Consider the following 25,146-nt stretch of genomic DNA (forward strand, 5'->3'; position numbering starts at 1 on the left):
CTGGCAAGTAAAAAAGATTTTAATGTGTTGAAAAGCTTTTGAAATTAGACGCAAGTCTGTCCATTAAATTAGAGCTGCTTTAGACGGTTGACTACACTTTTGGAAAGCACAACAACAGCCCCCTAAATTGCAGCCAGGCAACCCGCAACCACAACAGCTTCTCCATCCCTTTTGGGTCAGTCGGGTAGAACAACAACCCCCTTTCAACCCCTCGGAACTATGCGCAAACCACAAGCTCGTTTCAATAGCCCGCCACAACACATTAGTCAGCTCATTACTCAGGCTCAGAGTGAGACTTTGAGGGTGGTCGCAAACCGAAATAATAATAATGGAAGTGTGACCAAGCAACAACAGTAAACAATAACAAAAAAGAAATAAATCAATTTCAATCATTTTAATCGAAGCCATTTAAAATTGTTTAGCGCTTGTGTGTGAAAATTGCTCACCAAAAATTTTGTTGAAATTGTTCAAAAATTAGCGGCTCACATTACACACACACAAGCTAGAGAGCGAAAAAGAGCAGAGGCAAAAAGCTAAAGCCACACACACGCACACAATGCTGATTGAATTATTAAAGCCGCTAATTAAACGCTTCCGGTCGTTTAGTTTGCCGCGTCGCTCATACGCCCCGTTTGCCACGCAATTTATTTATTTTAATTGATGTTTGCTCTGCACTCTTCCCCTCTTCCCCACACACGTTTTTCTCTTCACATTTTGCTCACTCTTAGGACTGACTTTTAAAAAATTGGCAGCTTATTGTTTTGTTGTAATTGGCATTGTTGTTGCTGATATCTAAATAATCGCCCTGTGCTAAATTAGACGCCACTTGTTTTGGCCCATTTGCAGAGGCGGCTTTGCTGCTGCTGTTGTTTTGTTGAATGAAAAGAAAAGAGGGAAGAGAGGATGCAGAGGAGGAAGGGCATGCCCCTCTGGGGACCCTCGCTTCATTATACTCGCACTCGCAATCGTAGGTATTACAGCTGGTCCGCCTCTACTTTTGCCCCATTGTGTTTGCTTAAGTACTTCAATTGATTTTCTGCTCGTTGTTTATTGTTCTTGTTGCCCTTGTTGTTGCTGTTGTTGCTGTTGCCTCACTCGACTTTTATGCGCTTTGTCGCTTGTTGTATGGCCCTTGTTCCTGCTCTTGCGGCAGGTCCTTTTCACCAGGCTTTCAAGAGCGCTCCTTTGGTCCATTTTGTCCAAAGCTGGCTTATTTATTGATTTTGCTCTCGATTCGCCCACAAAAAACTTTGCTACCCAATTAATTGCTTAACTTGTTCGACAATTGTACATTATCTTTCCATCGTTCGAAGTCTCATTTCTCTCACATTCTTTATGCAGCTGCATTTGCATAATGATTGAAAGAATTCGTAGTGGAAAATCTGTGTGGGAATGATGTGGGTCAATGCTGGACCAGCAGCTGTTGTTCCGACTTTTACTTTTCATTTTATCTACAGACACTTTTCTTCAACCGCTGTTGTTGTCATTGTTGCTGTCTCCATCAATTTGAGCTTTAAATTGATATGGGCGTAATATGCTTAAAGTGTTGTCGTGCCTTGGGTGCATTGAACTAGACGCTGTGCTGTGAGCTAATAAAAAACTTGACACTTACAATTACAATGCAAGCGAAAGTTACAACAAAGAACACTAAAGAATAAGTGTGTATGCGTGTGTATCTTTTTTTATGATTGCTTATCGCTTGTTATGATTATGGCTTTCATGTGTGAAGCGAGTCATAATAGTTGTCTCTCTTTCTTGGCGTTTGTCTTGTCTATTTGTCTATTTGCCAGCAAACACTTTTTGAAGTGTGTCAGTTTGCGTTGTAACCGGAAACAGCTTATTAACTGCGCTTTTACTACAGGCCACGCCCTTAAACGTAAGAGTCTTAATCAATGCAACAAATTGTGGAAATTTCTAAGAGGATTTGCATTTCCTTAAGCCACATTTTATGAGCCAAAAGGGTTAACTGCATGTTGTCTGCCATTTAATGGCTCAGACTGACAAAACAAAAAAAAAATGAGTTTGGCCAACTTTAACAACTTTTGCACCTGGAATTTAGCTGTTTGCATTTTCAGTTGACTTCTACGTTCGTCTTCTTTTTATTTTTTTTTTTTTTTTTTTTCTCGCGCGCATTTAAAGAGGAATACACAAACCTGAAGTTAAAGTTAAAGCTGAAGTCGTAAGTAGGGTACTACAGGCAACTTGATTTATTGCGCTACTTAACAACATTTGTTTGCAGTTAGTTTTTGGCGAAATGTTTTAGCATCCCGCTGCCCGTCAAATGTAGAGAAACCCAACACCAAATTATTGTCTTGTATCTGTCTCTCAGACTTACTCTCTCTCACTTAGTTTTATTTGTTGTTAGGGCGTAAACGAAAAAGATTTAAAACTGCAATTTGCAGACAGTCTGAAATGACTTTTGGCTAGCCGTTAAAGCTTTTACTATGATTTGGGGTCACATTTAATGAACTGGCCCAAAACGCAGTTGATTTGTACTCAGCGTTCTATTTCTGCGGGAAATTGGTTTCCCTTTTGAGCCAGGCCTGATTTGTGGTTAGCTGGAGTTTGAATCCGAGCCGAGCTTTTCTGCCCTGCGGCTGCTGGGATGGGCCATTTTCAGTTAACTGCGCGACTTGCGCAAATAATTGTTTTAAATTAAACGCAGTGCAAAGCGCCTAAAGTTATGCACAACATAAAAAGCCAGCCGCAAAAGTTTTGTGCGCTATCATTAAGTTGGCAGTAGAATGATAATGAGAAGCAGCGGAGTTGGGGGGAGGAGACGGGAATGCGCAACAAAGCAGTAGCAACAACAACTGTGAACAGGACGGAAGGAAGGAAGCGCAGCACAAAACTAAACTCAAGATGAAAGCTAAACAAAAAGAGAGAAACAAGCAGAGCGGAGCAAGTGCGAGGGGTGGAGGAGGTGTAAGGGATGCCTCTGCTGATTATCTGTGGTGGTTGCAGCCACTGGCAGCAGGAGAGAGGGAAAGCGAGGGAAGTGAAGTGTGGGCTGCTGGTGGCAATGGAATTAACATTATTAGCGGAAATTCCTGTGCTGCTGGTAAACTTGGGAAACCAGGCAGAAGGCATCATCATGGCAGCGAGGTAGCGGTGCGCTCGTCGTGTCACTTTTAACTTTGCGCTGTTGATTTTCATTTTTTAAATGTTTTGCCGTTTCTGCATTTTTTATGACTTAAAGCACAAAAAGGACTCACGGTCGCGTGAAGCTTAATTACTCTGAGATGTGCTTCAAAAAAACTTATTGTGGTCATTATTAATTTATAACTTAGCATAAAATGCATACACAACAAAAAAATAAAAAAAGAGAGGGCAGACATGAGTTTTAGTGCAATGAATGAATGAAAAATGAAAATGCGACCACGAATTGACCGATTAAATGTTTCAATAAACACCGCGAATCATAAATAATCCATCTATTTTTGGTTCATCTTTCTCGTTTATGTTTTGGCCTTACTTTTTTTTGCACACATAGCACACATGTATGGACAATGTTGATGTGGTTTTTGTTATTACTCTTGTTTATATTTGACATACGCAAACTGAGTTAAGAGAGCAGCGCCATCAAATGCTATGCTCCATCCACGCTCTCTCTTTGCGTTAGCTGTGCATTTTGCTAGCGCCGCCCGAAAGTATGCAACAACATTTTTGCAAACGCATCGTTAAGCAGCTGCAGGGTTATGGGCAGCACTGGCCAGCAAGGGAAATGGGTTTTGCTTCAATGGCCAAGCATGAAAAGCATGCAGCGAATTAAAAAAAAAATACCACTACGAATGGGAAATACTCTGCTTTACGCTAGTATATATATACGTCTAACATTAATATTACTTTTACTACTATTTTTATGTAATGTGCTTTGCTATCAAACATTTATGTCGCCTGTTTTTACGCTATACGCAAAAAGAATATAGTTAATATTTAATCGTATTAGCATTAGCAAACAGCTTAACCGGCTACGCAAATGTAATGTTCAGAGTGCTAAAAACAATTTGTTGCCTTGCGGCAATGCGCAAAATGGCGCTGGTCATGCAAAAGGGTAAAGCAGAGAAAAAAACGAATATAAAAATGTACACAAACATACACACGCACATGCACATAACAGATTTATGAATAAAAAAAAAAGAAATGAATGCTCAAAGCTGCTAAAAATGTTGGGCAAACAAATGTTTTACATTGTTAGAAGCAGCCAGAGGACTAAATAGAATAAGCCAAAATGCGGCAGACAAAGTGATGAAGGCTTCGAGATACTACGGCTAGAAGACAATTGAAGAGAAGTAGACAGTATTGAATAAATAATTCACTTTATATTGCAAAGTGTATACCTCACTCAACAGCAACAGGGTATTGGTTGAAAGCGTTGAAAAGAACATTGCAAAATGCTTACATAAACCCAAGGGCTGCCCAGTCCGTTGGCCACTGTCCATGGCATTTGGCCTGCAGCGCCATTAGCTGTGGCTGAAGCAGACGCTGAAAAGCGAGAGCCGACAACCGGGGAAACAGCAAACCCGCAGACTACAGAGTTTACAGTCTAAAGAGTCGACAGCTGAAAACCCAAAGCGCAAAACCAAAACCAAATCTGAATCCTTTTTATGCAGCGATTTCTTTCGCATACATTTCCTATTCTTTTTATCATATTTTTTTCTTCTCAGTCTCTCACTCGTTTTTTTTCGCATTTCTAAGCTGCTCTAATCTGTTTGCCTTCTCTCTGCATTTTTGGCGTTGGATTTGCATTTAATTTTGTTATGATATTAGTCAGGCTTTTAGGCGGCTTTAAGCGGTGCTTAATTGCCCCACGGTTCGGAGGTTCACGCACCTTTATGAGGCATTAATATTAATGCTGCTTGGATCTTATCAGATTTGGCGGAGCTTGAGCTTGACGTCACGATGGCATCGGTCGCCAGTCACTCGGTAGACAGACAGCAGCCGGTGGCTGTTTGTTGTTTGAGTATTCGAGTTTTATGCGATGTTTGCTTTTGTATATTTCTTTTAAAATGATTTCCATCAAAATGTTAAATGAACGCAAATAAACAAAACTGCACAGAAATAGAATTTTCGTAGAAAATCGATCGACCAAAGCACAAAACGAGAAAAAAAGTGGAAATTGTGTTAAACCAATTGCTAGATAAACGAAAAGGACCGACATAAAAAATAAGAAAGAAACGTGAGCTGTATTATAAAATAAACAACAGAAATACGCGTAAAACGCGCTTCTATACACTCACCTGTAAAATCAATAAAATTAATGTGCCCACAAAGATGTCTTCGGGGTGAAGACCCAAAAAATAAATAAATAAAAAAACCATTCGTTATTAGTTAAATTATGAAGTCGACTATAAAAAATACGAGCACGGGGCGTGCTGCGTGTATTTGGTTACGGGATCCATAAAAAGAGAATGTTATCCTAATGTTTCGGACCAAGTTGGCCATTTTTGAGCTTGGGCTTTAATCAAAGCAAATGAATTTAAACGAAGCGACGCACAAAGTCCTCGAGCCATTTGCATAGCTCAACTGAACTGAAAGTCGCTGTAGTGAAACGTTTTTTAAGTGAAAAAAAGGATGCGAATAGCAATAGATGGCAAAGCATAAAAAAGACGAGCACTCCCAATGCAAAAGCATCGCAACGGGACAACAGAGGAGAGGTGAGAGAAAGGGGAGAGGGAGATGGAGAGGGGGGTAGTGGAATGGATAGAGCCAAGTTGCTTTTTATTTGCGCGAGGATTTGTATAGCTGGAGAGGATAAGCGCTGTATCCGTTATCCTTTGTGTTTGCATGAATTTAATGCAATCTAAATATTTGTGGCAGACTCTTCTTCTTCTTTTCTTCTTCTTTTTCTACTGCTCTCTTCGCCCCTTTAACTGCTGTTGCTGTTGCTTTTCTTTACTTTTTTTTAGCAGTTGCCTGAGTATGCTTTATTTAAATGGATTTAGTTTCGGTTGCTTTGTGGTGTGAACAGGAGAACAACTTGATGTTTTAATGCCCTTTGAGATGAGCTAAAGCACAAGCAAATCCTTCTGCATAATACAACCAGTTAGTGAAAGACACGAACGTCGGCAGTTAGTGGCTTAAAGCTTCAAGCTGCTTCAACTGCAGTTAATCCCCGGTTAAAATAGTTATTTTTAGAGTACCCGAAAGTACTTGTTTATTCCTTTTGTATTTTCTAGAATTTTAGAATTCAATGTGTAGAATTGTTTGATCTTGATTTAAGATTTTGGTACAATTTTGGGACTTTACTATTCTTAAAAAACATTGTAATCTTAAATTTAAAAATTGGGCGGTCTACATTTTTTGTTGAATTTCAATTTTGATTTAAGAATATAATCAAACATTCTTGATGAAAGTTTTTATTCTTGTCTTGAGCACGCTTTTTCTTTCTGTGTACAAACAGTTTTCAACTGAAATTGTTCTCAGTTTTTGTGTATTTCCCCCACAAGTCATAAAATTGATGGAAAATCAATTGCAATTACCAATCATATTTAATGTTCGATTTTCCCTAGTAAAAGTTTCTTAATAATTCCTTTAATGTGAATTCGTCAGTTGGCTAAAAATAAATCTATGCATAAGCTTTTCTATGTTAATGAACTTATGTGTAAAACTCATAATTTGCTTCGATTGATTGTACATTTGGTTGTGTGTGTGTGTGTGTGTGTGTGTGTGTGTGTGTGTGTGTGTGTGTGTCTTGAAAGCATTTCATTTTTGGGTAATTTATTATTAATTCTGCCAATATGCCAAATCTATTTTCTGTGAATTTTCAACATTTGTTTTGGCTATTTTTAGCCTGACATCTGGAATCAGGTAATGTCGGGGCGGGGCTTCTGCTGCAAGGTGTTAATGTGTTGATCTTTTGGATATGGCGCACGCCGTCGGCCCAATTAGCAATCTAAAATTAAACGAAAGGAACGACAACAAGAACAACAAACAACAAACAACATTCATCAATCTGATTCGGGGGAAAATGCGCAGCTAATTTTACACCCACAAAAGCGAAGCGAGTAAAGACAATTTCAGACGACGACGAGGATATGCAGGATATGCGTATCAAATGGGAACTCAAATAGACTAAGCCATGCCATGCCATAGCATCATACCATAAATATTTGCTTTTATTACCTTCGAGGGGCGTGTCTCGCACATCTTTATCGCTCTCCCTTTGTGCCTCTCACTCTCTGTACACTGAAAACATAAAGTTCTAAGACCGAATTTTTGGTCTTAGTGATAAGAATTTTGGTTTAAAAAGTGCGTCAATCTTAATGTCAGAAAACACATTTTGATTTTGGGAACATATAAGAACTTTTTAAGACCCAAGTTCCTTTTAATAATAAGAATAAATCTCATAGTTTCAAAAATTTTGGAACGTAAATCTACAATTTTTGGTCTAATTTTAAGGTTTTAACATTTTTTAGATTAATGTTCTTAGCTTTAAGAATTCGTTCTTAAAATGATAATGATATAAGAACATAATTTTTTAGTCGAATTTTCTTAATTTTAGATACTGGTCTTTTTTTGCAGTGTATGTTTGGCCATGTCATTTTCATTTAAATTGTTGTTGTCGCTGTAATAAAATGCTTAAATCTAGGTCCATATCTACGCATTCGTTATCCTTGGCCAAACATACTGTATAACATATAATCGAGCGCGTGAAAATTGCAATTTATTTTGCAAAACGAGTGCACAACAAAATGCGGCGACTGTTGCATGTTTTAGCAGTTTTATTGTGGGCATTAACCGATTGACCAATCATGCCATGACATATAGAAGATTTAGCTTCAAGTGGTCGACGGAAAATGAAAACGAGAATGAAATTGAAAATGAAAATGAAATTCATGACGTCACATCCACACTGACAGCCAAAGGGCTGCATTGCGTTGTGCACTTTTGCTGCAATTTGTTGTTTGGCTTAAATTTAGAATGTGTTTCACACTAATTATAATTACTGCGTCGAGGCTGACGTTGTTTTGGCAGTGCCTGCAATTAGCAACAGTCGCTAAAAGTCGCCTCTATAAATAAATATGCACACGAGCTGCGAGTTTTACCAGCTGTGGCCACTGGGAGTAGCCACTGTCCTCTTCCCTCTTTCGTCTTCCCTCTTTTCTCCTCTTCTCCACTGGGATGCAACCCCTGGGAGGTGCTAGAAACTTATGCGGCAGCCAAAATTGTTTTATTTCGCTGGCGCCAATGGGCTTGGCTTGTGTTATTTATCTGCCCAGTGTTTGTGGATGGGCACATGGGAACCATAATAATAATAATAATCATCATCATCAGCATCAGCATAATAATGCGGAATCTCTGTCTCATTGCAGTTCGTCGGCTGGGAGGAAGTGCCGCGTCCAAACACAAGAGCTGAAATTGTGCAGGCCATGCGTCGTATACGGGTGAGTAATCTACATATTACGCATACGCAGCGTATGCGCTGGGTAAACAATGGCACATTGTTATCCCGCACGGAGAAGCACAGTCTCAAGTTTCTTCGCGGCCAATTAAAGAAACTTTCCTTTAGAATTCCTTTTATTTTCTCGCGCCGCCTAAAAGCAGGCAACGTTTTTTTTCTTCGCTTTGCTCTGCTGTCAATGTCATGTGCTCTGATTACACTTACATGCCACAGTGTCGAGTAGAAGCTACATCGCATCAGCATGGCATATTTATCTGCCACGCCCCCTTCCCGTTGCCCCACACACTCACTCACACAGAAGAGACGCCAGAATGCCTGGGTGCCTGATTTAGTTTGGCTTGCGAGTCGTGCGTGAGTTGGCTTAAATATTGTTAGCTGCTGCGACATGTTTATGTGTGTGCACGAGTCTGTCTGTGTGTGTGTGTATTAGCTTTGTCTGGCTTCAATTTGGGGCGCGGCTAATATGGCGCTTGTTATTGTCATGTCGTGGCATTAGAGGCAAACGTCAAAGGCAGCCAAATGTTAATTGAAAATTCGACAATTTCCCGCGTTGAATACGTGACATTTATAACGTCGCTTTTCCACTTTCTCTTTCTCTCTCTTTCTATTTACTTTAACTTATTCTCTGTTTACTGTTTTGCAGTACGAGTGCAAAGTGCAGAATCTGAAGAAACGTAAGGTGACCATACAAATATCGGTGAACGGCGTTCGTGTTGTGCTCAAGAAACGTCGACGAAAAGTAAGTCAAAGTCAAAGCGCTCACGCATCCATCAAATGTCGTAAACAAACAACACAACTGACATTCTGTTATTATTATTGTGTTTTCCACACAGAAAAAGAACTGGACCAATGACCCCGAAGAAATCGAGTTGCTCAATCATCCCATCTATAGAATATTTTATGTGTCCCACGACAGCAGCGATCTCAAAATATTCAGCTACATAGCGCGCGATGCCAGCACGGATACATTCAAGTGTTCCGTATTCAAAAGTCACAAAAAGGTAAGCACAACCACAACCAACAACCACTCATTAAATTTCACTTGATTTATTTACTTTATAAATTAAGTGCAAGTGCCGCATAACATTTTTGTTTTGATTGTGTCTCGTTTGTACAATTTTAATAATCGCCATTTGGACTTGGTTAACTGCAGCAGCAGCAAAAGCATCAAAACATTCCCCTTGTTGAGCGACATCTCTGTGCTCGTCTAGTTTTAAATGTATAAAAACACATTTGCACATGACATTTTGGCGAAATGCTTTTCTCACATGCACAATTTTTGGCTATCATCCAGCACGCAGCGGGTGGGGAGAAAGACTTGGAAAAACTAGATACAGTACTGTACACGAAAACGCAAACGAGCGTTAAATAAACAAATAAGAGCGATGTGCATAAATGAAAGCTGAGAGAGGGAGAATTTGCTGTGTGTTTAGCAGTAGACAGAGTTAACATTTAATTCAGTTATTATACCAGCCACGCACAGAGTAGAAGAGTATTATAACTTTGTGGCTTCAGGAAATGTATATAAGAGCAGAAGGAAGCATGTCCGACCTTACAAAGTATATATTTTTGATCAGCACCAACTGCCGAGACAATATAGCCATGCCCGCCTGTCTGTCTGTCTGTCCATCCGTATGAACACCTAAGTCTCACAGGCTATATGATATAAAGAAAAACGCCTACTTACTTCGAGTCTTAGTGTAGCTTTGGATGAAAATCTGTTATATTTTTTGTAGCACTAATCAATATACCAAATATAGGCTTTGCTGTATTTTTAGTATTTTTGTAGTATATTAATTTGATATATTTTATGGTATTTAATATATAGTTTTAGTATTTTGCGGTATATTAACTCGGTATATTGTACAGCCTTTGGTATATATTTGTAGTATTTTTGCAGTGCATAAATTTTGTAGATGTTATAGCCTTTGGTATATTTTTAGAATTTTGCGGTCTAGTAATTCGGTGTATTTTGAAATTTATACCGCATGGTTTTGTTTTTATTCACTCAATTGTATCTTTCTTCCATTAATTGTAATTAAATATGCATTGCAGTTATAATTAGCAGCGATCTGTGATCACAAATTGGCAGCCATTAGCTATCATCAGTGTCCAGTGGGCAGACACACACACACACACACTCAGCTTGCAGTCACATTACTTGGCATTCAAATCGCAAATGTAAAACACAACTGTCCGACTGTCTGCCTGACTGTCTGTCTATCTATTTAGCTGACCGTCGGACAGTGTGCCATATTTCCGTATTATGGCGAATACGAATGCGAATGTTCGTCTCTCACATTAAAGTCTTGGCCAAAACTGCGGCGGCTGCTACTCACACGACACACTTGCCTCTCGCCTCAAGTTTTGACCGCGATTTGGCAAATAAATAAATTGCTTTTACTTTGTAGTTTGCCGCAGTGGCAGCCACAGCCGCAGAAATGCATTTACTTTGATTTGTTGTACGTTGCGGTGCAACAAATAGACAAAACTAATTTGAAGATGTTATGATAGTCAAAGTAAACGTCTGTGTGTATTTGTGTTTCGCCTGATTGGCCTTCAACTATGCCTCGAGGCAATGTCAAGTCTGGCATTTCAATTTAAGGCACTTATTTTCAATTATCGCAAAGTATTTCGGGTTTGGGTTCACAAAGCGAAAGACAAGCAGACGACGCGACAGCGTCTGTCGAATTTGTCTGACAGGCAAGACAGTAAATTAAGGCCCGAATATGTTAGCAGCACAGAGACAGAGACAGAGTTTTTGCCTCACGTCTGCGGCACGTGTGTTTGTTGCTTCATTATTGCGTATACGTCGTGTGTGCGTCAGTTGGGGGATCGTGGCAAGTGCAGCGACTACTAACGACAATAAACAGGCAGAAAGTGCAACGCAATTTGCACATTGTACACATTATTATGCGATCGTCTCAGGATCGTCAAAATAAACAGCAGACAAAGTGTTGAAAACGCTTGATTTATGGCTAAGCAGCCGTAAGCTAGAGCAAATCGCAACGTGAAAAATTATAAATGAAAATGAAAAGGCACTTTGCGTTGCTGCCTGCCTGCTTGCCTGCTTGCTGCCTTGACTGCCATTGTTTACTTCCGCGAAACACAAAGCAGTGACGTCACAACGGCCGTCAGCAAAACGTTGCAATGGCCAAAAAAGCAACAAATTCAAGAAACGCGTATCGCGTATACGCCATGCTGGCGCCCAGAGGTAACCCAGCAGGCAATCCACAATCCACAATGGGCAAAACAAACGCAGCGTGTTGCTGTCCAAAGAAGAACAAAACATACGAGCGCGTTAACAGCTGAGTGCCGAAAGCTTTTTTTTTTGTTGGTGGCCAAAAGCGAAAAGCTCTAACGCGCCGGCTAAACAGGCGATCCATCACAGATCGCCGTCGCCACTGGCATCGTCTCTGCCATCGGCCATTGTCCAGTATCTTCTCGACGGTGCGACGCTTCAGACGTGCGTTGAATGCTCTACAAAAAAAAAATACACTTTAATATCGAATAAAATTATGCAATTTGCATTATAAGTGTGTGTGTTAATGTGTGTATAAAGTGCAGTGAAGTGATACAAAAAAAAACTAAAATAAATATTTTGGTAAAATACAAACAAATCTCAGATATATAAAATGCAAAATGAAATGAAATTTCTGCCAGCTGAAAAGATAAATATAAATATGGAAAATGTCACAGGAATTAATTAAATAAATTCAGGCAATGGCATGTCAGATGCTTTAAACAAAAATATTTCGCTAGTCCATAGATCATCCGAAATGAAATTGAAAAAAATGAATAGAAAAGAATATGTGAAAAGTGTTTGTCATGGGCTGTGGTGCGATTTGGATTGCTGCTGACGCCATCAACAGGCGAGCAGCCAATCAGTTAAGAGCAAAGATGATGGAAAAACCGACAACAACAACAACAAACGACAAGAAAAACCAATAATAACATGTGTATAGATGACAACAACAAACAAATCATTAAAATTTGGGGACCGGCAAAATGAATTGCAGAAGCAAAACGTGTCAAGCATAACAGTCCCAAGTGGCTAGAAAGACAGAAAGAGTTTTTCTCTATAATTAAACCCAATTAGTTCCATTTACGAGATAAATATAAACAATCGTTAGAATGGACTGACGCACTTTGTTAAACTTGTTTATGCATATTACTCGTAAAAATGCCGCAATCGAACTTAATTTTCCAATTTTCATTACGATTTCCATCATTTCCGACGGCCCACGCATACATTTTTTGTTAATGAGGGGAATTGCCCACAGGTAGCGTTAAAAAGGCCAAAATAAATAAATAATTAATACGGTTAATCAACACGTGATGTGCCAAGGCATATTTATGAATCGCTCTCGCTGGCTCTCTATTTATTTATAATTCTCAAAGACTTGAGTTTGATTCATACTGGCAAAGTATTACGCTGCGTATACGTATTATTATATTATATATATATACATGTGTTTTGCCCCAAAATGGCAGCCACAAATTCTCGACAGTCGAATTTTCAATTAGTCTGCGGTTGAGTTTTCTTTTCTTTGCCGTCGCTATTTCTGCCTTTGTTTTTGCATTTAAAACCCAAAATAGATCCATTATTTTAATAGCCTGCTCTAAAGTATTTCGAAAATCGAACACCAACGAGAGCGAGCGAGAGAGCGATATGTAGGATGTGTGCTGCAATTTGTTGTGTATACCGACTATAACAAAATACAAAAGTCTGCGGCTACTTCAACCACAGATATATAGATATTCGGATATATATACGATTTCATGTAAATGAAATTTTTCGAGTGCGCTTTTTTGGTTGGCGAGTCTAATGAAAAGTTAATTAGCAACTGTCGAAGCTGCAAATGCAGGTTTAACCACGTGCGAAACATGCAGCTCGTAAAACTGCAACCTGCAACGCGCCACTTGCAACATGCAACAGCAAAAGCAGCTGCAGCAACTGTGGCGCCTGTGGTTGCCGCTGCTTGCTGCGGTTGCCGATGCCACAGCTACTGGCAATGCCAATGCCACGACTTATGGCCACAGTAAACATGCAGCAACTGCGCTATAAACTGTGTCTGCAAACTGGATTAAAGCACGACTAGCGGTTACCCTTTAATCCAGTTACAACTGACCGACGGTACTCGAGTGTTGGCATACCTCTTTCACCACATTTTCACAGGGTGTGAGCCATTAAAATGCGGTACTAAACGAGCCCGAGCAACGAACCGTTTACATATGCGTTGGGGCGTGGCAGAGGACGGGGGCGGGGAGTGTGGAAGGGCAGCCGAGTGCGTGGCGCAAAAGATTTTCTGTAAAATTTTCCCTTATGACAAAAGAAAAACGAAAAGGCGCAAAGCAAAAAAACAAAAAAACAAACAAAACATGGAATATGGCAGACTTTCGTTGGCTTTAGCAGAAGTCAAATGAAAATGGAAATTAAAAATCAAATAAATACATAAATATGTGATGTGTGCACAAAGGCAAGGAAGCACAAAGTTTTGTGTTTTTTTAACGATCTTTTCGCAAACACCATGCACCATAAATATTCAAGTAGTTTTCCAGCCAAAGCAATGTTATATTTATTTAAATTTCCATTTGATGTGGTGACTCGAAACTAAATGCATATTGCCACACACTTTGAGCCAATTCAGCAGAGTTTTTCTTTTACTTGCTTTTCAGCTTTTTTTTATAGTTTTCAATTTGATTTATTGGCAATTGCGTCAGCACAAATTGAATTGAGCACCGCACGAAGATGCAATCAATCGACACCTTTGCCACGTTGCGTATACGCAATGTTTATTTAACCAAAAACCAAACCGAGATACTATATGCGTGTGTTATCTCTATGCTTTATATATATGTAAATCAGATTTTTAAGTGCCGGGCGATTTTGTAATTCCGTTTCATGTCGGTTGTGCAAACATCGAGTAATTCTGTCTGCAACTTGTCAAAATAATTCAAATTGATGTCTCGTTAATGCCATCTTGCTTACTAGCTGCTAGTTGTTGTTGTCTCGTTCTCATTCTCCTTCTCGTTGTTGTTGTCGCCCTACAAAGTGCTCAGCAGCACAATTAACATTGATGGACAAGCAAATAAGTGTACGGCAAAAGATTCACCACAAATACAAATACAGAACCAAAACCTAACCCAGACACAAGCACAAACACAGACTCTTGGCAACAGCAACAGGCACTTTGAAAGATTCCCAAGAAAATGTCGAGCGAAAATGATTTATGCTCATCGCTATCCATAATCATATTGCTACCAATAAATTGGCATATTCGACAGGCTGAATTCTAAATACCCTTTACGGAGAGTGTAGCCTCCCTTTCAATAACTAATTTTTATTGAAGAACTGTGCTTAGGAAAAATGTTTGAATTTGAAAAACTTAAATTTAAAGTTTACTACCAAGAAATATTCAATAGTCAGTGAGAAAATGATTCTGATTAATCTTCAATATATAATTACAAAAGTCGTCGTCTTTTTTAATAATTATATAATTATCATATGTTGATCAAAATATTCCTACTTTTGCTTAGTAATTTTAATAACGAAGACTTCACTTGTAAATTTAAAAATTCTTTTCTTAGTTGAAATAAATAAATTTTCTCTCGAAAAGTAAAAAGAATGCTTACGAAAATATTAGAATTTATTTAAAAATCTTTTTCCAAGAAAAAGTAATCTTTAATCACTAAGAATTCTAAGTAACTCTGATTACAAAACTCATCTCATATAATTATTATATGTTAAAGAGAAAATTATTTCTTTTTTTTTAGTAATGATATAATTATTATATGCTTATTAGGAAATTTATTCTTTGGTTTAGTAATTTTTATGTTGAAAACTTAAGTTGTCAATTTAACAATACTTTTCTTAGTTGAAATATTTTTCGGCATTAAATAAATTTTCTCTGCAAATGTGAAAAAAATGCTCATGAAAAATATGATAATTTATTTGAAAACCATTTACAAATAAAAAGTGATCTTTAATCACAAGTAAAAGTATTTCTGATTATCATATAATTCATAATTACAAAATTCTTTATTTGATTTGATTTGATTATTCACAACAAAAATAATTCTAATTTAAAAATGTAATTACTAAATTATTCTACAAACTACAATTGAAATAGAGCGCTTAGGCTAGCCTTTAAAAATAGATTTCTTGGCTAATTCTTATTTTTGGCAATATTAAAGTTATCTCAGCAAAATTAAACGCTTGACAATTTTAGAAATTTACTTAGCGCAGATTAGTTTTCTCCGAATCAGCGAGAAACTCGCCACTAGTTCGATTAGTAAGCACAATTCTTACGAATTGTTTAAATTCGCGCTGTGAGCAGACCTTCAAACTCTTGTCTTTGTGCCAGTCAAAATGCAATCAGCTGATTCATGCAAATCAACAGAAACGAAAAGCTAGCATCGAGCACTGCGAACTGCGAACTGAGTGCGAATATATGCAAAATAAATTCAAACGAATGCAAATCATTCACTTTAGGAGATTTTTGATGTCTGACAATGATTAAACCAAAACAAAAGTCACAAGAGATTGACAACAGAGCAAGAACCAAGAAAAACCCGAAAATGCAGCTGGCAGAAATTTTAACGAATGCAATTCGCAAAAAGAAAGTAAATAATTTTAAAGTAATCGCAATTGTTTAAAAATAGGAAACAAGACGAAAACCCAAACCAATAATTGGAAATAACTCAAAAAAATACGCATAAAAAACAGCAACAAAAGAAAATGTATACTTGAACTGAAGGTGCGAACAAATGTTTTGGAAATGTGTGAACAACCTGGGCCAAGGAGCTGCAATAGCCACAGTCACAGTCAAAGTTATAATAGCCATAACGAACAGACAGCTCTAAACAATTATGAAATTAATAGTCTCTTAATTGGCCGCGATTATTGAAAACAAAAAACAAATATCGGCAGCACATTGAACCAGCCGCCGAATTGTGAACAGCATTGAACTCGGTGAAAGCAAAGAAAATACCGTGAAAAGTGAAAAGTGTGTGAGTGTGGGACAAACTTAGCAAAGAGTTTGGCAAATCAATTCGATTCGCTTTGATTCGACCTTCAGCAACAGCAACAGTTCATTGGCTGGCCATGAAGCACGAGAAGAGTCTAGCGTTGACCGCTGCCTCCAAGCAGCGACAACAACAGCAACCACACTTGTCCGATGCCTCCAATCCACGCAGTCCCATCACCAAGGCCTTTGACTTCCTCCCCTGGCCACGCAGTCGGAGCAAAGCAACATCTGCTGCCGCCGCAGCGATTGCAACTTCAACAGCAGCGTGCAGCAAACTGGGTGAACAAACACAAGCGATGGGCGACAAGCCAGCCGAGGTGCACTATCACAGGAATATCTTTCGCAGCGGTGGTGGCTTAATACGCGACATTCTCGTCGGGGACAAGGACAAACCTCATAAGGAGAAGCCACCGCAATCGCCGCTCTCGGTGGCGAAGAAGGCGCAACGCAAACAGAAGCAGCTGGCACGCAACAAAAGTCTCGACATACGCGAGTTAATTGGCTGCGTAGAAAATGAAAACGAACTGGCGCCTCGAGCTTTGGTGCAATCCTCGTTGGCAGCGCAGCGTTTCCTCGATGACACCTACATCGACAGTAAGCCGCGTCACATACTCTTCAACGACGACGAGAACACGGTGTATCTCATCAAGAAGGAGCAGCCGGTGGCAGCAAGCAAAGCGCAGCATAAGCCGCAGCAGCCCACGAGCAATGGCAATGGCAACAGCAATGGTAACGGCGATGTGCTGAAGGCGCGTCTCAAGTTCAAGCGGTTGCCCAGCAACCACTACGCCGCCTCGCCGGAGGCGTTGCGTCGTGCACAGCAGCTGTATCAACGCTCCGAGCAGCGACACATGTTGCAGCGTCGCAAGAGTCTCAGTGATGGTTGCTCGCATTACGAACAGCAGAGTAGCTCGAGTCTGAGCAGCGGGGGCAGCAATTCGGCTGGAGGCATTATGCTGGAGCGGCCCAAGACGGATAAGCCGCGTAAGAAGCTCTCTTTTAGGGAGCCCATCGAGGCGGGTCTCTCACCCGTTGTCGTGCTGCTCGCCGAGCAGCAGCAGCGCAGAGCAGGACAACGACAACAGCAACAACAACACCAGCAACAACAACAAGAACGTCAGCGACGTCGCAGTTCGCCATTGGAGCGCACATCGATGGGGCACTGTGGGTCGGACTGTGATAATTTATGCAATAATCGCACAAAGGATGCAATTTCCTGCGCCGGCAATGCGGCAAGTGATCCCGAGGTGGGTACGCCACGGGGCGTATACGTAATTTGCTTTGTTTTTGCTGCTGCTACTGCTCTGCCAACTGCTTGGCTCACTTAATTGCTTGCCGACCGGATTAATATTAATTGTTTTGTTACCCATTCAACATATATCTAGTATAACATATATCTCCCTTCTCTCTTTGCAGTCTCAGGCCATGCGCATTGTGCGCACCGTCGGACAAGCCTTTGAAGTGTGCCACAAATTTAATCTTCATAAGAATTCCCTGGAGCCCAATGACGAACGCTCCGATGTCTCATCGTCGGAGCTGCTCGATGTGGAGCAAATAAGCGAGCAGCAGCTCAGCGATGATGGCGGACTCTGTGTCCTCGCCAGCGATACGCCAAAGAAAGGTAAGTGCACAGCATTTAGATAAAGATAAAGATACAGAGACATACTCGTATACATGATAAAACGTCTGATAACCCGACTCGATGCGATTCGATTCGATTCGCCCACTCTCATCTCGGTCGTTGCTCGCAATAAATAAATGAAAAGCTGGCGTTGACACTGTCTCGCTGACTTTGCCATTTCCTGGGGATAACCAACGACTCAACTCGATTCGACTCGTCTCGTCTCGTGTCGTCTGGCCACTTGTGGCCCCTTCTGGACTGCATTAGTTTTGCAATTGGGTTTCAGTTTTGGCATTGCAATGCAAATTTCGTTGCTGTTTAATTTCGAATTCAGTTCGATGCAAAGCGAGCCACAAAATTTGCATTTAAATTGCATTTTACACAGCACAGCACAACTTGGACAGAGACAATGTAAACTGCAGAGGACATTTTAAACGATAGCACATTTAAGAATTTAAGCAGCAGCAGCACCTACAAAAAAATTAATAAACAATTAAAAGCGAATGGCAATGGGGAAATTAAACAAATTAATACATTTCATTACCACAACAAAAAATACGTATTTCTATAATGTAAAGCATTGAAATATTGAGCATGTGTGTGTCAGAAATTCGAAAAAAAACACTTCATCGCGTACACGAGTATTGCCTTAATTTTCCAATCATCTCAAAGCGGCTTTTCACCATTTTCGAAGCACTTTGACGTCACCAACGCCACGTCGTCGCTGCCAAAGAAATAAGCAATGAAGGGGCACAAAAAAAGAAAACAACAGAGAAAAAAAAGTAAAACCAAACAGAAAGAAATATTTCAATTTCATCTTTTTCTTTTGCCTCTCTCCACCTTCTGTTGTTTCTTCTGCCGTCTAAAACAAGCGCACGACATCATTCGCTGAAAATTCGCAGAAAATAGCTAATATATTCAAGTATCTCGAGTATGAGTTGAATGGGGCGACGGCGACTTCTTCTGCCTACATCAGACAGACAGACAGACAGACAGATGGATGGATGGATGATTATAGACGTATTGTGTTTGGCTCATTCGCTGCGCCATTTTGAACAAGCTCGTCGTGGCTTTTACCTGTTGTAATACAAAACCGAAACTTTTGTCGCCGTGTTACACGCAAAAATCACGTGTCAACGTGTGGTGTATAGGCGTGTGGGCGTGGCTGCTCTGGAGGCGGCATACAGGAGACCGCAATTGGCATTCAACATTTGGCATTTGGCATGGCCAAGACGGTCGTGTGCCAAAAATAATAATTAATATATTTATTTGCCTTTTGCAAACCGCACAAATTTTTACTGCTCTTTCTATATATGGCGGTCTAATTATGAATACCCTGTAATTTATGATTGAAATAATACAGTTGATACTTAGTTCTTAGTCAAAGGAATGCAATGCATTATTTAATTTTAATTTCGATTATTGCTGGGTATTTTGTAGTCTATTATCTCTTGGCAACGCCTGCTCACTTGTTAATATTCATATTTTTGCGGGCGTCTGTTGACTTTTTAAAAAAATTATTTTCGCTTAGCTGCCGTTTGTTGTGGGTTGTGTGTGCTATGTGCGATGTGCGATGTGGGTTGTGTTCGCTTTGAGCTTATGAGCAACAGATGCTGCCTTTGTGTCTATGCTGAAAGATGGCATGTACATGATATAGTAATAAAACCTAATAATAATCGCTCAGCGATTAAATCAAAAGTCACAAGAGACTGTTGTCAGGGACAAGGTCTTGACTACTAAATGCAGCTTAAAAGCATGCTATAGTTTTTCCCCTACAATAATTTAAAGAGAAATTCAAATTTGTATAAAATAATAGAGTCGATAAAGCGTAATTTTAAAGCTTGAGTCATGAATTTTGGTATTCCTGATTTTGGTTTAGGTTTAGATTATTAGATTTAGATTATTTAAAAAATAAGTTTATAGTTGCCTTGGTTGACAATCCGGTATATTTAAGATGTAGTAGTATATCAATATACCCCATGAATAATTTAGTATATTTTAAATGTAATAAACATTTAAAATTTAAATATTAATATACCATGTGTATCATTTCGTATATTTTTGTATTTTTTGGTATATTAATTCATATGTTCTAAGGTCACGATTTTTGGTATAGTACATATTTAAGACTTTGTGATTGGTGAGATTGGATCATTCAGTTTAATATTCTAAAAAATAGTTGCTTTTATTGACCGTCTGGTATATTTTGTAATTTATGGCATATTTTAGTTAGTTTAGTTGTAATATATCAATATACCAAATATACATTTTTGGATATATTATATTAATTTGGTATAATTTAAAAATAATACCGAAATGTTTTGCTTATAATTTGTTTTATAATTTTGGATGAAATCTAGTAGTTAAATAAATTTAACTGTAGTCTCCTGTTGCTATGATTATAAATAATTTCAAAATAGACATTAACATAATCCTAAGCTGTAAGTTGAAAGCGAAATTCTAAGAACTTTGAGCACTTTTAAGTTGTCTATTTTCGCCACTTGTTTGCACTGATGTTAACAGCTTGTTTTATTGTTCAAACTAATTGTTTGGCGTTGACTTGCAGCTGTTGGCATGTTAAGGCATTATTTGTGTCTTCTACTCAATTCGTAATTAGGTCATTTCGATTGTAAACTTGATGGATCGATGTACGAAAATAGCTGGAGTAAAACATGTGCATCACATGCGTAATCATTTTGTAGACGTAGTTTTAACCTTGCGTAGCTCGAAATCCTTGTTTCACAAATAATATTCAGTGAGGTGTGAGTGGCAAAATTTAGTTGTATGAACAATTAAATGCGTCAAACTAATTGCAAATGCCGAGGGAAAATTTTTCAAATGCTTTCAAGTGAAACAATACGCAGTTATTAGCAGTCACAGCAGCCTCAGCCTCCGACTCAGGTGCGAGGTGAGCGCCAAATAGCAGAAATATTTATATGATCTCTCTCTGTCTCGCTCGCCCTCGCTTACGTTACGAATTTTACGATTTTCCACATCATCGCTGGCCACTTTTCATTTACACGCGCAACGGCAAAAACCAAAATGGAAAACTACGGTGAAAATTAAATTTCAGTTTTTGCAGCAGCTCTCAGAAAATTGTTAAAATATTTGCACACAAATCAAATATCAAGCGAACAATACCCAAAATAAACACGGCAATCAACTATGCAGGACTCTTGGGTGGGAAATGATGTTAAAGGGAGACGAAGGGGGGCGAAGGGGACGACAACAGTGGGGTGTGTATAATTATATCATTATTTATTGTATGCGCAGCATAATCAAAACAAATATTGAAATCAAGCTGCTGTAATTAAGTGGAAATTAAGTGCAAAAAAGCCGCTGACCAAAGGAACAGCAGGTGTACAACAGTGTGTGAAAGTATGTGTGTGTGTAAGACCGTGTGTGTGTGAGTGCGACCTTGATAAATGGCTTCAACTCGTAGCTGCGTTTACTAAATCTGTAACCATTCTGCTCCGTTATTTATAGATCACTTGGCCATAACGCCCGATTTGAACCACACGCAACCACAGAGGCCAAACCACTTGGAGCTGCTGCCAACACAGTCGAGTCTACGCAAATCGCCCAACTTGCTGGTGAGTAGAAATCTGCGCAGAAATTCCCCTACTTCTATCAAATAGTATTGAAGTAATTATTAAGCACTTATCAGCATATTAAATTCAAGAATTTAACAATTAAAATGCCATAAAGTGGCCCACCAAAGTAAAAACCCATTAGAGTACGAGTCTGTATTTCGTTTAGCTCATTTCTATAAATTTCATATTCAAAAATAACACCAACAACAAATGCTTTGTTTACCCTAAACTAAAAACAAAGGCGTCGACAATAAAATAACATTTGAATTCACATTATTTGAAGGCACTTTTTTTTTAAAGTTCCCCCAATTCAACCGCGTGACTATTTAAAAATTGATTGTGCATTTAATATAAATAAACATCACATGCGCAAAATAATTAAATATAAACCAATGTAAACAAATATTTCATTGTTCGCTGTGTAAATAGAAAAATAGAAAGCAAAGCCAACAAATCGCATAGAATTGCAATAAATTCTAAGCCCTTTTCTCTCTCTCTCTCTCTCTCTCTCTTTATATATTTATTTATAATTGTAAAATAAATATAAATACATTTTAGAATTCTCTAAAAATATAACAAAGCAAATGGAGCATTTATATGTTCAATTACCATAGAATTGATTTAAATCGAATTCGGAAATTTGCTCATCAAAATTTTCTAGAAATTTCGCAACGCTTAAAAATTAAGTATACGTCTTGTGTGTACTAAACTCAGCATGCGCCAAATAAAAAATAATACATTTCGCTGTAATTTTCGAGAAAGCTCGTGACGCTTAAACATAAAAAAATACTTTTATTTTATTTTGAAATGAAATGTAAACAACGTAAAGAATTTCAAAATAGTTTTCCTGGCATAGTTTTTACACAGTTAATAAAAGTTGGCGAGATATGAACTATAAATAAAATAAATTATAAATAGTGCACATAAGTTGCGGAATTTATAACAGTATGAGGTAAAGAAAACACGGAATTTGAAATCTTTTCTTCATTCTTTCCTAGTGCGATGTGGAGGACAAATCACCAGGATCGCCGTCATCACCGCGCACTGAGATTACACAGCTGAAGGATCAGCTGGAAGCACAGGCACAGCAGACGCGTCAGGCATTGGGACAATTGATGCTAGTGCGTGAGCAGCTCATCTCGGAGACAAATGCGCGCATCGAGGCGCAGGTAAATACCAGATGAAGTCAACTACTCTCGACTTGTACTTACCTCCTCCTCTCTCCTATAATTTCCTTCACAGGCGCGCACTCAACAGCTGCTGCAACAAAATCGAGAGTTACTCGAACATCTCGCCTCCTTGGGAGCCTACAACGAGCAACAGAGCGCCGGGCTGACCTCGGCGAACATTGGAATGGCACCACAGGTGAGTCAAAGTCTCGTCACTTAACTGCAGAGTTTATGTTGTTTGCCCTCCTTTGCGCTCCTCCCTCGAAAAACAAATTTCGCTTTGATTTATGCCTTCATAATTTTGGTTGCGAAGCGAAGTAATCGAATCGTATTCGATAATGAATTGTATTGAAGAAATGAAAATATTTTTGCATTGCATGTTTATTTTACTTTTTGCTGCCCGCCGAGTTATGTTTTCTTTTTTTTCTTTATTGCGTTTTCGTTTGCACGTTTTTCACTTAACTCTCTCATTGTTTGTTTGTTTGTTCGTTTGCTGTTCGTATTGTTGTTCATTAATCGAGTTAAGCAGCAGTGTTATTGACTTCAAGCATCCCCCTTTCCAACACCAACAGCAGCAACAATCGCAGCTGCAATTGCTGTTGCAAGCGACCAGCAACAACAACAATTTGGCCACCATCAATCAGCAGATCAACAATCTGGGCAACATCAATCAGCAGCTGACCTCACTAAGCCATCAGCTCAGCGGTCTCAATCAGCAGAGCCAGAATCTCCAGAATCTGCAGAGTCTGCAACAGCAACAGCAACAACAACCGTCTTCCTCGGCAACTTCCTCGCAGCAATTGACGCCGCCAACACCGCCTGTAGGCGCTAGCGGTGGCAGTGTTTTTCCCTCTATGAGCCAACTGCATGGCATCAGCAGCCAGTTACAACAACAGCAACAACAACAGCATCAGGATGCGCTCTCCAAGGATCTGTTTCAGGTCAATCAGGAGCTGCTGAATCGCTTGCAGGCGCTGAATCTTAATGCGAATGCAACGCAGACACAGCAAGCGCAGCAGCAGACACAGCAAACGCCGACGGCATCGCCGCACAACTCGTACTTCTTTGTCAATCCGTTGTCCTGCACACCAGCCACGCCCTCAGCCCTGAGCAATAACAACAACAACAACAACAATGGCGCAGCAAATGCATTCAACTTCCTGACATCACCAGGTGGACTCAATGCGGGAACTTTAACGCCATCGCCGCTGGGTACGCTGAATCGCAACTCGTTCACGGGCAGCACTTCGCTCAACGAGGACCTGCGTCTGAGCATCGAGCAGAACCTCAACAATCTGGAGGAACAACTCAAGGTGGCCGTCTCCAATGGCAATCTCGCTGGCTTGGCCTGCGGCGGCGGTTCAACTGGCACTCGCGACACGAGTCGCAGCTCCTCGACGCTGGACTCGCCTTCGTCGCCCCGGCAACGCAGCAGCAATAACAATCTGAGTCCGGGCAGCAGCAGCCACAGCAATAGCACCAGCAACAACAACAACAACGGCAACGGAAACGGTAGTAATAATAATAATAATGCGAGGGAAACACGCTTCAATACCGTGCTGTTGCGGGTCACCGATGAGGCGGGTCACCAGCGTAAGCTGTCGGCCACGCCCAGTTTTATCACTCGCAGTACCAGCGAGAAGGTGCCAAACCGCAGCCAAATGATGAGCCAAGTGCAGCGAACAGCCTGGGCCAGGCATACCACAAAGTGAGGAGTGAGCGATGGATGGATCAGCTATTGAATTATGAATTATGAATAGTAGTCCAGTTAAGCTAAGTTGCGAGTGTGTGAATGAATGTGACTATGAATGAGAATTTGAGTGCGTCAGAGTATGAGTAACAGTATTAAATAATAGCGCAAATTTCGTTATACTCGTAGTTTGCATTTTAAGTTTGTCGGCAGAACTTCTCTAGTCATGCGAAAGTATTTTTCAAAAACATTATCTACAGGATACAAACTGCAGCATATCACAAAATACTATAATTAACATAAAATTCTAGGATTCAAGAAAAAATATAAAAAAAAATTAAATAATTATATGGAAAAAAAGTATTTTCTCTCCCCTATTAAAGTGTCAAAAAATGTGTAGTTAATAAGTTCTCCCCTAAAAACTATATTTACGAATATTATAGTTTAAAGAAAAAAAAACTATTTTGTAATTCGTTGTTATTTAATGTAATACTTCCAAAATTGTTTGCTCAATGAATAACCAGTGAAATCAGAAAATAACTATATTACACATAAATAAAAACTAATTAGTTGCAGCAACTCTTTAAGTACATTATACTTAAATGATTATTTATTAAGCTACAAACAACAATACATACA

The 25,146-nt window shown here is 39.3% G+C and overlaps 1 protein-coding gene across 6 annotated transcripts in view; it reads left to right on the top strand.

Moving 5' to 3' along the window:
* The window catches only part of LOC133842699 (capon-like protein), a 63,307-nt gene that overhangs the window by 36,104 nt on the left and 2,057 nt on the right, over window positions 1-25,146 (top strand). Inside the window, exons 3-10 of one of the 6 annotated variants that reach the window (XM_062275901.1) lie at window positions 8,316-8,387; window positions 9,048-9,143; window positions 9,238-9,405; window positions 17,851-18,055; window positions 21,542-21,648; window positions 22,647-22,817; window positions 22,891-23,013; window positions 23,390-24,999. In XM_062275901.1, coding sequence (XP_062131885.1) covers window positions 8,316-8,387; window positions 9,048-9,143; window positions 9,238-9,405; window positions 17,851-18,055; window positions 21,542-21,648; window positions 22,647-22,817; window positions 22,891-23,013; window positions 23,390-24,529 — 2,082 coding nt within the window. In that variant the 3' untranslated portion in view covers window positions 24,530-24,999. The other 5 variants (XM_062275902.1, XM_062275905.1, XM_062275899.1 and 2 more) reach the window with 5 other exon arrangements.

The sequence above is a fragment of the Drosophila sulfurigaster genome, chromosome 3 (assembly GCF_023558435.1).
Source record: "Drosophila sulfurigaster albostrigata strain 15112-1811.04 chromosome 3, ASM2355843v2, whole genome shotgun sequence".
In the NCBI taxonomy this organism is placed as follows: Eukaryota; Metazoa; Arthropoda; class Insecta; order Diptera; family Drosophilidae; genus Drosophila; species Drosophila sulfurigaster.